At 33.9% G+C, this 14,577-nt stretch overlaps 2 protein-coding genes across 2 annotated transcripts; both read right to left on the bottom strand.

Moving 5' to 3' along the window:
* Nucleotides 1-1,577: 1,577 nt before the first annotated feature.
* LOC125498289 (protein FAR1-RELATED SEQUENCE 5-like) lies at nucleotides 1,578-2,849 on the bottom strand. The gene is made up of 2 exons (XM_048646295.2): nucleotides 2,564-2,849; nucleotides 1,578-2,473 (listed from the first exon to the last, which is right to left on the bottom strand). Exons 1-2 carry the CDS (start codon nucleotides 2,847-2,849, stop codon nucleotides 1,578-1,580), a joined length of 1,182 nt encoding a protein of 393 aa, XP_048502252.2.
* Nucleotides 2,850-3,544: 695 nt separating this feature from the next.
* Nucleotides 3,545-6,447, bottom strand: LOC130591712 (uncharacterized). Its single transcript, XM_057395459.1, has 2 exons — nucleotides 4,231-6,447; nucleotides 3,545-3,847 (listed from the first exon to the last, which is right to left on the bottom strand). The coding sequence occupies exons 1-2, from the start codon at nucleotides 4,297-4,299 to the stop codon at nucleotides 3,545-3,547; spliced, it is 372 nt and encodes a 123-aa protein (XP_057251442.1). The 5' UTR covers nucleotides 4,300-6,447.
* Between the last annotated feature and the right edge of the window lie 8,130 nt (nucleotides 6,448-14,577).

The raw sequence follows: 14,577 nt of genomic DNA, 5'->3' as shown, positions 1-14,577 counted from the left end.
GTGGTGGTTTATTCGGATCATGCATTTACATACATTCGAACAACAATTTCCCAGCAAACCGACTTGTTAAAATTGCAAATTACATGAAGGAAAACTATATAAATGAGAGTAGTTACATTAACATTGATGATGTGAAGGTCATGCGAGTTGATAATCCATCTGATCTTTTGACGGCAATTAAAAATATTACTATATTATGCAAGCAAGCCGAACAATCACCTCGCAACGTGCGTCTAATTATCGTTGACTCAATTGCATCTATTTTCCAATGTGCATTCAACAATAACCATGAAGACATGACTTCAAGGTCCAAACTTTTTTTCAAAATTTCAGCTGAGTTGAGAGGACTTGCACATAACTACAATGCAGCTGTGGTATGCACTAATGAAGTTCGGGCTACTTTCGTCGACAACACACACAATACGAATAATATTCGTCTACTAACATCTGGAATACAAGTTGAACCAGCTCTTGGCCTGTCTTGGTCCAACTGCATAAATAATCGGTTTTTCCTTGGGATTCACATTACCAATGGTGAAAGAATTCGACACATCCGCACAATTATGTGTCCCTATCTCGGAGATTCTATTACAAACTTTAAAATTACTAGCGGAGGGGTTGAAGATCTAATCTAATGTAGCAATATAATGATGTATTGCAGCAGCAAATAACAACATGTAACATACTAATTCTGTAATGAATTTAAATCCATTGTTCATGTTCGAAGTTCCATTCGAGTGTTTCAACTACCAATCCATTCTTCCAACTACCATTCGAGTGTTTCAACTAGCATTCTTTGTCGAAGAAGTCTCTGTATTGGTAAGCCTATAACGTTAAAAAAACTTAGTATTACTACACATAAAAACATAAACTACAATTCAAATCACACACGATACTATTGGTACCTGACTAGTAGGCCACAACTGCAGCTCCAAACGTGTTGATGGATTCACGTTCTCCAAATCCTGAATTGAACATCGATCTTTGGTCAATGCCTAATTTTCAATTTATTGCAATTTGACTATGAACACTTTGATGGTAAGTTCACTAAGTAAGTTCACTATCTGCAGAAATATTATGCACTACAAATTCGTCACAAAAATTGTAACTTTATACTGTATATTTGCAGTGAAATATGGTGAAATAAATTGTGTTCATGAAATATATTTAGTTGTTCAACTTTCAGTTATGACTGTTCAAATATATGAAAGGATTACAATAAAAACAATTAACGAAATTACTTAAAAATGTTACTATGAACAATGAATGAAATAACTCAAAACTGAAATAACTAACAACCAACTTCAATCATGTTTTATACCTGAGGAGGGGGTCTGCGTTCTCCTTGCGTTTCACTCCTTTGCCTTTCCCTTCTTAGGTGCTTCTTGCTGTTTCTTCTTAGCTTCCGCATTCTTCCCTTCATCATTCTTTCCCTTCTCATTATTCGCCTTCTCATTCTTGGCCTTCTCAACGCATGACTTCATTCTACCTGCCCGTTTTGTTTTTTTCGTAGGGGGTCTTTAGCCACATTAACTTCTATGCGACTACCTTCACATTCATTTGGGGACTTCTCTACCCTATTGCAGCTGCCAACTCCTACAGAACCATTTGCCAACTGCACCCACTGTGTTACCAACAGAAGTAGGAGTGCAATCTTTCAGGCTCATACCAGCAATCTTCATGGAATGCCGTTCATCTAGGCGTATGTTGAGTACTTGGAGCGTCTCTAACACAGTGTGAACATCACCATAGTTGGCTGCCTTCAAGCAGATTGGGTCAAAAACATGCATCATTCTATCATAGTTCTGCACTTCATCCGTCTTTGAGGGGTCGTGATAAGCTACCTTCACCATTGTATGCTTCCGGAATACATCTTTCCGCCATCGACGTAGTATGTACTTTTCAGGTATCTCCTTAATTTTCAACTTATTATATAACGATATTATATGCCTACATAAGATTCCCGCAGACTCAAACAACTTGCATTCACACTTAGCTTCGGTCGTCTCCATGTCTATAAGAACTACATATTCACAATTCCTATCAAGAGGCACCTCCTTTTTAGTGTCCTTGCTAACCACCCAAACCCTATCCTCATACGTATGTTCAACCAAATCCTGTCCAACATCCTGCTTACCAGTCCATTCAAGGTATAACACCTTCATACATTCATTTTGTATCTCCCTAAATTTAGCATCCGTGTACAACTTTTGAAACACAATCTCCGTCTTGAAAGTTGTCACAGCAACACGGAGATACCTTGAACTATTTGCATCAGCTTCCCTCTCCGCATTTGCTCTAGATTCCATCGCGTTGCAATATTGCTCAGCAAACTCGCATAATTTTGTGGTTTTGTGAACATAACCATCAAAAAAACTGTTGATGCTCTCACACCTTTGGGTTGTCTTCATTCCCGCCCAAAATAGATGCCTCATGTAAGCAGGAACCCACATATCTCTTTCCCGAAACAAACCTGCAGAGTCGCTAAAAACTTCAAGACAAATGCATACAATACAGTACTAACATTTCTACATGCTAAGCTTGGTTCACTTAACAAATATACCTTGAAGCCATTCATCATCACCAAGCTCATACTTCTCTATGGCACAAACCCAACTCCTCTCAAAAACTTCTGGACTTACACTCTCGTATATGGCTTTCGTCAACGCTTCCTTCAAATCTTTGTAATTACCATATGAACCAAGCTTCTTCCCAAATTTCATCATGATGTGCCAAATGCACCACCGGTGTACAGACTCCGGCATAGCATTGCGAAGGGCCTTCCTCATGGCAGCATCTTGGTCTGTCAATATTCCAATGGGTGCCTTACCCCCATGCAAAGCAACCATGTGCTAAACACCCACTCATAAGTCTCCGCATCTTCGGGGATACTAGCGCACAACCAAGCAATATGCTCTGCCCATGGTGGTTCACTCCAACAAAGTTTGCAAAAGGTAATTCATAATCATTTGTCAAATATGTCGCATCGAAACATACAACGTCACCAAATTCTTCGTATGCCACCCTCGACCTAGCATCAACCCAAAGTACATCCTTCAAATACCCTTTATCGTCAAGTCGATGAATGTGGAAAAAATTTTGATTGTCAGCTGCCATCTTGTTAAAGTACATTAGCATTGCATTTGCATCTCCGGGTCCAAGTTTCAACTTCCTTTCCTTGGCAACCATATTCCTAAGATCCTCTCTGTGATAGCCATATTCTCAAGACCATTTCGCTCACGCGCTAAGCTACTATGAATCTGTGATATTCTAACACCAACAGCGTGATCATTAAACAAACGCCTCCTAACAGCGCAACTAACCTCCTCCTTCCTAAACATGCTAATGAACCTGGATTTGCTTGGTGTTGGATTATGGTTCACATGATCCAATACGACCTTCTTCACTACCCATTCCCCTTCATTACATGCAGCATCATTACATGCAGCATACATCATAACAGGGCAATTGCATTTCTTAGACTTCCTAGTTGGCACTTCTACACCTTTACGTCCAACCGCAACACGCCCCTTCAATGTTCGTTTCATGTCAGGCTTCCATTACACTCACATTTCCAAGTGTAATTCCTAAACTCCTTCTTCACTTCTCCACCGGTCACCTCTTTCCCTTTCACACCTACTTTCTTCAAAGAACCAGCTGCCCTAATTACACCAAAACCTTCCTGCTTTCCATATCTCCTAAAATAATCATCAGCATATTCCCATGTCCCAAACACCATACCAACTGCAGGTGGTTGCACAACAGTGTTTGATCCACAACTATGAGGATCAGGTGTCTCAATAACAGCCAGTTCATCATTATCAACCAATTGAACACAATTCATGTACTGCAATTCCAATATTATAAGATACAAACTTAAATGATAGCAATTGCAATATTTCCAGCAATTCCAATTTTATATTTTCAATTATTACTATGCCAATTATTTGTTAATAAATATTGCAGCATGAAGTTATTACAATACAAACAAAATTACCTGAATTTATTCGCAAGCCACCATTTTTTCCCTACTTCAATAAATGTCAATTTTTCCCACCATTTCATTTATTACTAACCTCCGCATTTCAATAAATGTCAAAATTAGCTGAATTTATTCGCAAGCCACCATTTTTACTAACTCAGATAACATATTTATTACATTTTACAATGATATTCGTACATTTCATCATTTATTCTACAACTGAATTTTTTTTGCAGAATTGTACTTACCTCCGCAGCTATGGGAACTGCATGTTCGCACCCTTCCTTCATTACCGATTCCATACCGCTACTGCTCATCTTCTCATCTTCAATAAATTCTTCAATTATTCCTTGAATTATTCCTTATCTTTCTCATCTTGTAATTTCTCTGGAATTTCTGGACTTTTTTCTCAAGTTTCTCATCTTCAATTTCTCTCTCCTAGTTTCTGGACTTTTTTCTTCAATTTCTCTCTCCTAGTTTCTGGACTTTTTTCTTCAATTTCTCTCTCCTAGTTTCTGGACTTTTTTCTCTTTTTCTTCACTTCTTTCTCTTTCCTTAACGCCGTTACTTTCTTTAGGGGACCACAAATACCTTTTATTGGGAATATATTATTATAATGCCTGATAGATGTTTTTTTGCATCTATCAATTATATGTTTATCATTCCTCCTCTTTTAGCTCCCTAGACCTATATCTTTTTATATTTTGGTTAGGAAAATTTCACATATTAGTATATAGAGAAAACTTCGATTTACATAAATAAATATCCAGAAGTTAAAATTGTAAACAACTACCTAATATATATCACTTTTTATAAACAACTACCTAATATAAAACTTTTTTAATTCAACTACCTAATACAACTATTCCGTCAACGATAACACTACCAAAACCGTTAATTTTTGAATTTTCTGTTAACTTTTCAAAAATCCCCAATTAAATGAACCCTAAATTTAACCATTTCAAACCCCATTTTAATAAATCTTAATTTCATCAATTTTCTCCAATATCCCAATTTATAAACCCATATTTCATTAATTTTCCAAAAACCCCAATTTCTAAACCCTTATTTGTTAAGTAATTGGGGATTTCATTAATTTTCCTTAAGTAGAAATGCTCCACCAAAATTCATGGATGAAAATACATATTTGAGCTTCCTCCATGCAGTGAAAGTACTGAATCTTTCAAAGTAATCCCAGATTTTTGGGGTTTTGAGCATTTTTTTAGGTGGGCTTTTTACCATATGGCTTGGCAGCATCTTAATGGGTATTTTGGTTGTGCAGGTGCTGGTGATTGTTGTTAATTTGGTGAGTTTTACATTGGATTTTGGATGGATTTTGGATCGAATCATGATGGTCTGTTTGGTTTACTTAAAATTTGTTCGATATCCCCAAACCCTAGAAACACTTATATACTGAGACTAAGACTCATAGGCTAAGAATTTGTTCATCTCCCTTATGGGTTGCTCTTCATCTCTCTTCAAGAATTCATCTCCCTGTAAACGTCACATCCATTTTGTGGAGCGAAGGGAAGAACACAAGAAACCAACCCCACATTTGTGTTTGATCCTAGACTCTTGCAACTATAATCCACAATTTAAGTGTGGAAGATTTTGTGTTTAGGGTTTTTGATTAATTTGATAGAAGAAGAATGACAGTAGGAGGAGGAGCAGTGACATTCTCATCGGATAATGTAGTGAAAAAGTCACCGATTGCTAGCAGATTGTACAGATACATTCAACTTCATAATGGGCTTTGTGCTTTGCTTGTTTATAATCCCTTGATTTAATAAGGATTTAAAATTGGGGTTTTGGGGAATTAATGAAATCTGGGTTTATAAATTGAAATTTGTGGAAAAATTGATGAAATTAAGGTTCATCAAAATGGGGTTTCTTGAAATGATTGAAATTAATATTCATGTAATTGGGGATTTTCGAAAAGTTGACGGAAAATTCAAAAGTTAACGATTTTGGTAGTGTTATGTTGACGGAATGGCTATATTAGGTAGTTGAATTAAAAAAAGTTTTATATTAGGTAGTTGTTTATGAAAAGTGATAGTTATTAGGTAGTTGTTGACAATTTTGGCTATCCAAAATTATACTCTCTTTATATTGGAGTATGTGATTTTACTCTCTTTATATAAATATGATTTTATTAACTTTAGGATTTTTTGGTTAAAACACCCTTACGTTTGGTGAATTTTAAAACAATCCCCTTTTTGTTTTTTTTTTTTGAAATGAACCCCCAAACGTTTTATAAAAATTTTGGTTGCACCCCCAAAACCTAACTTCCGTCAAATCCAGACGTTTGTGGGGCCCTTTTTTCCATTTTCCCTCCCAAATGTTGCGTGAAATGACATTTGTATCCTTGGGTAATAAAACCCTTCAACTAACCTCTTCATCTCTCTTATTTAATTCCTTCGTTTCTGATTTCATCTCTCTCACTTGCTTCAGTCAGAAATTCAGCATCTCTTCTTGTCATCATCTACACCTTTCATCTTCTCTTTCAGTCTCTCTCATCCAACCTCACTCTCTCACTCGTCATCATGGAGACTGGTGCCTTTTGCCTTTTTGATGCTCCTGATTTTTTGTTCAACACCACAAAATTTCCACCTTTGGCTTAGTGTCTTGAATCCTTGCGATTTCAGTCTTTAAAACGTTACTTCATGTGTCAACAACCTCTTCTCCAGCACCACTTCATGTGTCAACAACCTCTATCACTCCTCCTAATTCTTGTCAACCCATCCAAAGAATCCACACCCTTCTTTTCCAGTATGAACACCTTAGAATTTGCAGGCACAAAAACTCCTCCCACGATTGTCATGCATCCATGACTTCAAAATCTTAGGAGGAATTGGACAATTGCATTTGGTTGCCATAACCCTAATTGAACAATTAACCCAAATTAAAATAAGCAAATAAACCCTAGAATCGCAAAATTACCCAAAATTTAACGCCATAAATGAATGTAACACTTACTTGATTTGAAGGATGTCAGGAATTGTCAATTGAGAGTGGAATTGCAATTTTCCGTTCGAAATTTTGGATTAGCAGCTTCAATTTGGGGGTGGCGGAAAATGACCGTTGTGAGAGAGGGAATATCCTGATTTGGGGATGAAGTGGTCCCCACAAACGTCTGGATTTGACGGAAGTTAGGTTTTGGGGGTGCAACCAAAATTTTTATAAAACGTTTGGGGGTTCATTTCAAAAAAAAAAACAAAAGGGGGATTGTTTTAAAAATCACCAAACATAAGGGTGTTTTAACCAAAAAATCCTTAACTTTACATTGTATTTTAGGCTGTCAAGTTCGAATTTGTTCGACAATCAATGGCTATAAATTAAAGTTAATTAAATTTTAAGAGTATTATTGTTGAATTGGTATTAAAGCACTCTCATTTCTGTACTATATTTCAAGATTTGTAGCATAAAAGCCGTAAAAAGTTAGTTTGAAGTTTATATTGCTCTTGCTGAGAAATAAATGGAGTCAATTGTTATTGAAGAGGCCAAAATTATTAGCTTTGTTCAATTGTCGACTGCTTTTACAGACATGGAGTTGTTTGGCAATCTGCTGTTGGCTTTTGGTTGGCTTAGCTAGCTTGTTTGACTGGCAGGAAGCATTGGCTGTATGTATTGGCTTTTTAAGTTGGCTGTTTAATGCAGCTGTTTGCAAAAATGTTTGGTAAAATTAATTGTGGTTGTTGGCTGTTTATTAGATAGGTTGTGGGCCAATAAGCCAAAAGCCAATCCAAAAAGCTGCTCTAGACAGCCTTTTCATTTTGGCTTAAAAGCTAGCTTTTCAACCAACCAAAAAGTCAATAACCAAATACCTTTTTTGACTATTTGACCAAATTGAAAAACCAAAAGCCAATAAAAAAAACCATTTATCAAACATGACCATAGTAAGATATGTTGATATACAAAATACTTGGAAATAGATGTAATAAGACATGACAATATATAAGAATTTTGCATTGAAATTACACCTTATTCTATTATTTTATATAAATAAGAGTAATTAAGTAGAACAATATATTTCTTATCTAGTGCCCCGGAGCGTCCGTTAGCAAGATCCTAATTGTAATTTTACTAGTAACTTAATCCAATACAATATAATATAATATTGAGAAAACCTATATGCATCCCTAAGGGCTGTATATAAGAAGCTAAAAATGGAAATAAGTTGCATTAATTGATCATTTATTATATCAGTTGATGCAAAAAAAATTCATAAATTCACAACTTATTTTCATTTTTATCAGTGTATTTATGTCTTATATGCAATCCTAAGGGCTGCATGTCCGATACCATGTCATTTCAGTAATTTTTATAACAAAAATTAATATTAAAAATTATGGATCTTGCTAACGGATGCCCCGGGGAACTAGATAAGAAATATATTGTTCTACTTAATTACCCTTATTTATATAAAATAATAGAATAAGGTATAATTTCAATGCAAAGCACTTAAATGCATTGCATTAGAATTATACATTATTATATTATTTTATATAAATATGAGTAATTAAGCAGAACAATATATTTCTTATCTAGCGCTCCCGGGGCGTCCGTTAGCTTTTGCCTTACAAAAATATCATGATATTGGACAAGTTACCCAAATATCGGATATGGGAAAATACTCCCAACATTAGTGCATTATAGTGGTGTCAAAACAGGTTAGTAAACAGGTTCTGGGTATACCCACGGCGAACCAGGTCAGACCCGGACAGGTCAGGATTCTGATTGTCAGTGCCCGGGTCATGACTGGTCAGGTTTTGTTCAACTGGGTCGAACACATTTGAATCATTGGATTCCCGGGTGCCGGACAGGTCTGAACGTTTCGTTTACAAGTCGATCCATTCCCGGGTATAATCGCCCTTTGACATTTTTTAAGCCGGGTTTGCGAAGGTCGTATTTAGGTTCCATGTGCGGTTGAGTTAAGTGAAATGTACTCGGGTTGAATTACTAATGAACTTAGTTCGATCATTGTGAAACATCGGGTCCATTCGCTATTGAATACCAATTCAACTTCGGGTAACTCCTGGTCGGGTCATCTTGTTGTTATGTATTTTGTAAACGAATCATATTAATAAAAGTATTAAGATCGATATATATATATATATAATATATATATATATATATATATATATATATTATATTATATAATATAATAATATTATATATATTATATATGTGTGTGTGTTGTGTGTGTGTGTGTGTGTGCGCGCGCGCGCGCGCGATAAATATAAGGATGACAACGAAAAATCAATAAAAACACTATATTGATTACCGTGATGTTTAATGTATTCTTTTAGTCAACTCTTATTTCTAATAATCAACTGCGTAAAACGACTCTAATGAGTAAAGGAGTAGAACGACTCTCCATATGTTTTAATATTATATATTATAACCAACGACAATAGTAACGAGTATACGATCAGTTCCAAACTTTATATAAATGATTTATTATTATAAGCATTATGATTGATATATAAGTTTGTAAATAGCTATAATGGTAATGAGAACAATACTACAAATAAACATCAAATGAAAATGATAATAGTTAATCATAGAACATGTAACAAGTAACAACCATAAGTTAAGTAAAATAGTTAATCATAACTTATTAAAATAAGTTAACTGTTAACAATAACAACCATAAGTTAAGTAAAATAGTGTGTGTGTGCAATTAATATGTGGGTAATAACGAAAAACCAATAAAAACACTATATTGATTATCGTGATGTTAGTGTATTCTCTTAGTCAATTCTTATTTCGACTAATCAACTGCGTAAAACCACCCTAATGAGTAAAGGAGTAGAGCGACTCTTCATATGTTTTAATATTATATATCATAATTCATAACCAACAACAATAATAACGAGTAGAAGATCAATTAAAACTTCATATAAAGGATTTATTATTATAGTAATACAAATACGAAGAGGAATAATAACAATAACAATAACAATAACAATAACAATAATAATAACAATAAATAGTATAACAAATGATAATCATACATTCATAGATTTACAACGACGGTTCATATGACTATATGAGGCCTACGTGATTATAACACGGGTTCATATGTTGCATAATATTAATAATAGTAAATTATATCCCTAAATCATTACCCCGTATAAAAGCTAACTATAACTTATTAAAAGTGACATCAATAAGTTAATTGCTAACAAGTACTTACTAGTTACTAAATATAGTATTTGTGGTATTATCTTAACTTTGTATATATATGTGACTATAAAGAAACTATTTTATCAATAGGCTTAAATGTATTAAGACGATTATAATATTGGAACCATTATAGTGAATACGTGATTGATTATTAACAAGTATGAGGAGTACCGACTCTTAATATGCTTTAATAGTACAACTACCGATAATATAATGATTATATTTAACTACGAAAATACGATCAATTACTAGATTTATATAAAATATAAATGACTCGATTATGGTACGCATTACGATTCCAAATAATAATAATAATAAATAACACGAAACACAACAACAACAACAACAACAACAACAACAATAATAATAACAATAATAATATGTTAATTAATAAATGATAGTTATGGCTTAAATACTAATCATAATAATTTCAATAAAAATAATCAAAATTTCAATTTAAAGTTAGTAAGTTACTAAACCAAGACAATAATTAGTAAGATTATAACTTATAAGAATAGAAGATTATCAATCATGTGTGCTAGGTCATCAATCCATGTGTTAGAGCATTCTCTTTTCCCATTGGTCAAGAAATAATATAATGGATCATGAATTAGAACCCTTTGATTTAAGAAAGATCAAAATCTAACCATCAATCTCTAAAACCCATTTTCATTTCTTCCATCTATCCTCTCTAAAACCCTAATCCCCACCCCTCTCAATCTTTCATCTGCCCACCGGCCTCCATCTCATTCTCTAATTCTCTAATTCTCTAAAACTCTTAATCCTTCAACTCCATTGCTTCAGATCTTTTTTTTTTTTTTTTTAAAAATCCATCACTTTACAATGATCACTATCTATGAGTCTCTCTCATCAATTTCTGATTCTCATCATCGCCGGAATGTTTGTTAAGTTGAGAGTCTTGTTGTTGCCATTGAAGGAGGGACCATCTTGTGATTGTTGTTGTATAATTGGTTATGGATTTCTTTAAAGTAAGAAGGTTTAAGAAAGCTCGTAAGCCCAAATCACAGGAAGATCTAGAGGAGAAGCCGATTCCACACCCGGAGGAACCAAACAATGAGACTAATAATGTTTCTGGAAAATCAGTTGCTATGGATGCTCCCACAGATATGGACGATGATGATGATGATTCATCACAAATGAGGTGAAGAGGAGATTGAAAGAATTGAGGACAAATATGATCTCCCTTTTCGATTTTGATTTTTCTTCCTTCTTGCTTCATTGTTGTTGGATGGTAAGTTACTCTTTAGCTCTCGTTAATTATGGAGTATCAACTTTGGTTTTGAGAATTTTGTCTTTCTTTATTTTTTTTCTAATTTTCCAGATCTAAAGACCAGGTTATGTAGAAGATTTGAGCTAGAAGTTGAAGAAACATCTTTCTTGCAAATTTTTAAGTGAAGAATGAAGATGCAATTTCAAGCACTGAATTATTTTTTTTTTGCCCAAATTTCTGTAAATTACTGAATTGTAGATTCATTTCTTTAATTTTCTAGATGTAAAGTTAAACAATCAATTCAATTCAAATTTGCTGTAACTTTTACTTCATTGTATATGCTTTAACTTTTACTTCAATAAGAATGAATTTCATATTCATATGTTGTTCTTTAGTATAGGGTTATGAAAGTTTGAAATATTATTTGGTAGCAAATTTGGTAGAATATTAAATGGGAATTTGGTAGAAAAAATGGAGAAATTTTAGTAGAATACTAAAATGGATTATAATTTTGGAGTATAACCAGATATTTTTTAATATTATTTGAAAATGAGGATATTGGGTAATTAAATGAAAATATAAACAAGTACATATTCAAAATTCTTAAATTAAATTAAATGTAATTTAATTATTTATTTTATTTAAATATTAAATATAAAAAGTTTTATAAATTAACATATTTAAATGATTTTGTAGATATAAAAAAATATTGAATTTTAATAATATCTTGCTCATTACGGTCGGGTTCGGGTTTGAAAGCAGGTCTGTCTGAACAGGTCAGGATATAATCTTGCCAGGTGCCGATCAGGTCTGGGTAATCCCAGGTCAGGTTTCGATCAGGTTTGGAGATTGACCCTCACAGGTCGAACCAGGTTCAAGTCAGGTCAGAATCAGGTTGACCCAGCGGTCAGATCTGTTTCTGACACCACTAGTGCATTACCTAGATGGTGTCCCCTCATGAATGAATTATACTGTTCCCGTTGGCATGCAAATGTACGTTTATGGTATCTTCTAGACTTCTACGGCTTTTTTGTAGACTAGTAGCTTTAAACCTTTAGCCAACTATTGGTCACAAACCCGAAATTAGACATATCTATATACTTCATCGGTCTTATTTTACTTGCTAAACCTTAAATAGATATTTCTTTTTACTTTACCTTTCTTTATTTGATAACCATAATCTATAGCCACCAAAAAGTATCGACATTTCCTTTTTTATATTTGTCATCTTTTTATTTAAAACTCCCAAATTAATCGCTTTTCATAATATTATGATCTCCACCGCTTAAATAAATACTCCCTTCATCCTTAAATAGATTTTTCATTTCTACTTTTAACCTATCCATAAGTAAAGAAAATCTTCCAATTTCTTTTCCAATATATAAAAAAACAAATTCATGTTAATTTTGTTTGATTCCTCTCATTGCATACCATTGAAAATCAATTTTTCATAATTGTTATTAATATGTAATTAAAGATAATACCGATATGATTCTCCGAATATTTCGTCTTATATATTTTAGCCTACCTTTCACTTGAAAAAAAAAAGATAATACCGATATAGAATGTGCATTGACAAACGTAGATTGAAAAAAAATGAAAAGTCTATTAAAAATGAAGGAAGTATTTACTTCTCTTCATCTTTTCCTTCATCACATGAATTAGTTTTTTTTATATTTAATTTCCATCTCTTCTTGCCTTATATACTGACTTCAACTACTGAGAAATAAATTTTCCTGTCCTACAGTCGGTAGTCACTGTAGATAACTTTAGCATCTTCTCAGTGGCAATTGGCCAGTGCCCACTTTCTCCTACAATGAGAGGGCAAAATTAAAGTTATGGTAAAACTGAACACAAATTATTATAATAGACGGTCTAATTTTAATATAAAATTAGACAATGCAAACCTACGTTCTCCTAAGAAGCCCATTCAATTTCTCTCTAACCTAACACTATTTTTAGGTATCTTGCACCATCCTAGTCATCCATTCTCTTCTCCTTCTTTTATTTCCCTTCTAAATTTTGAATTAGAACAAACAATTTTTAAAAATAGTCCGTCAGTCTTACAAAATGGATTAAGCTAGTCACTAAATGGATTAAATCAGTCACTAAATGAATTAAAGAATGTTATTAATGAATAGATTAAACTGGTCACTAAATAGATTAAAATGGTCACTAAATAGATTAAAGTAGTCACTATATTAAGAAATATGATCTATTCTCTTCTTAATATTGGGTTTGGGCCGCGCCTACTTTTAAATTAAAAGTAGACGGTCTCTTACAAGACCAACTGAAAACTGAATAAAATGGAAATGAAATTTGATTATAAATGTACCTTCTTTATTGGAAACTGGCCCCTCAATAATTTGTTTAAAAGGATAATTCTGTTGCACTACTATACTTCTCCACGTCCTTTTCTGTCCCGCAAAAATATCTCCTCTCCTACTCTGATAAATCATCGGGTTAAACTAGATTGATTGAACTACAAAAGCAGGGTGTTTCTCATGAGAAGTAATGTGTAAACTGCCCTCTCATTCCGTAAGAATACTCCATTTTTTTGGGCTGTCCGCTACATCTTATCGCATACTACAAAAAACATTAATAAATCGATATTGATCTAGTTGGTTGGAAGTTCTCCTTCCATCCTTGTAACAAGGGTTCAATTCTTGCCCATTGTAAAATCAGATCCAAAAACTCTCTACCACTTGTGCAAGGAATTCGTTTCACCTTAATTAAAACTATCAATAACTATGACCATTTTATTCTTACATCATGTGCGGGCAAAAAGCCCTACGATAAAGTACGTATCTTTGAGACTTCTCAGTACATGAGGAATGAATGAAAGGGAAAAAAGGGAAAAAAGGGAGATTTTTTAGGCAGGGGAAGGATTTTAGTTTCAAGAAAGAATGCCATCGGATTAGACCGATTGGACAGAGAGGACACAGCCTATTCGTTAACATCCGATTCAAAGCTACTGTCAGGAAGTTTTACAATGGCATCACAAGAATAAGGGGGCGTTTGGTTGTAAAGGGGGGAATGGAATCAAGAAAGGGGTAGATGGGGAAAGGAAACCAAAACCCTTAGATTTAATGTGTTGTTTGGTTAGTACATTGTCTTTCCTCTTTCTTCTTCTTCCACCATAACACCACCATATCCCTCCTCTTGATATCCCCGC

This window comes from Beta vulgaris, chromosome 6 (genome assembly GCF_026745355.1).
Source record: "Beta vulgaris subsp. vulgaris cultivar EL10 chromosome 6, EL10.2, whole genome shotgun sequence".
NCBI lineage: Eukaryota > Viridiplantae > Streptophyta > Magnoliopsida > Caryophyllales > Amaranthaceae > Beta > Beta vulgaris.
The sequence above is the reverse complement of the archived record's forward strand: the minus strand, read 5'-3'. Positions and strand labels throughout refer to the sequence as shown.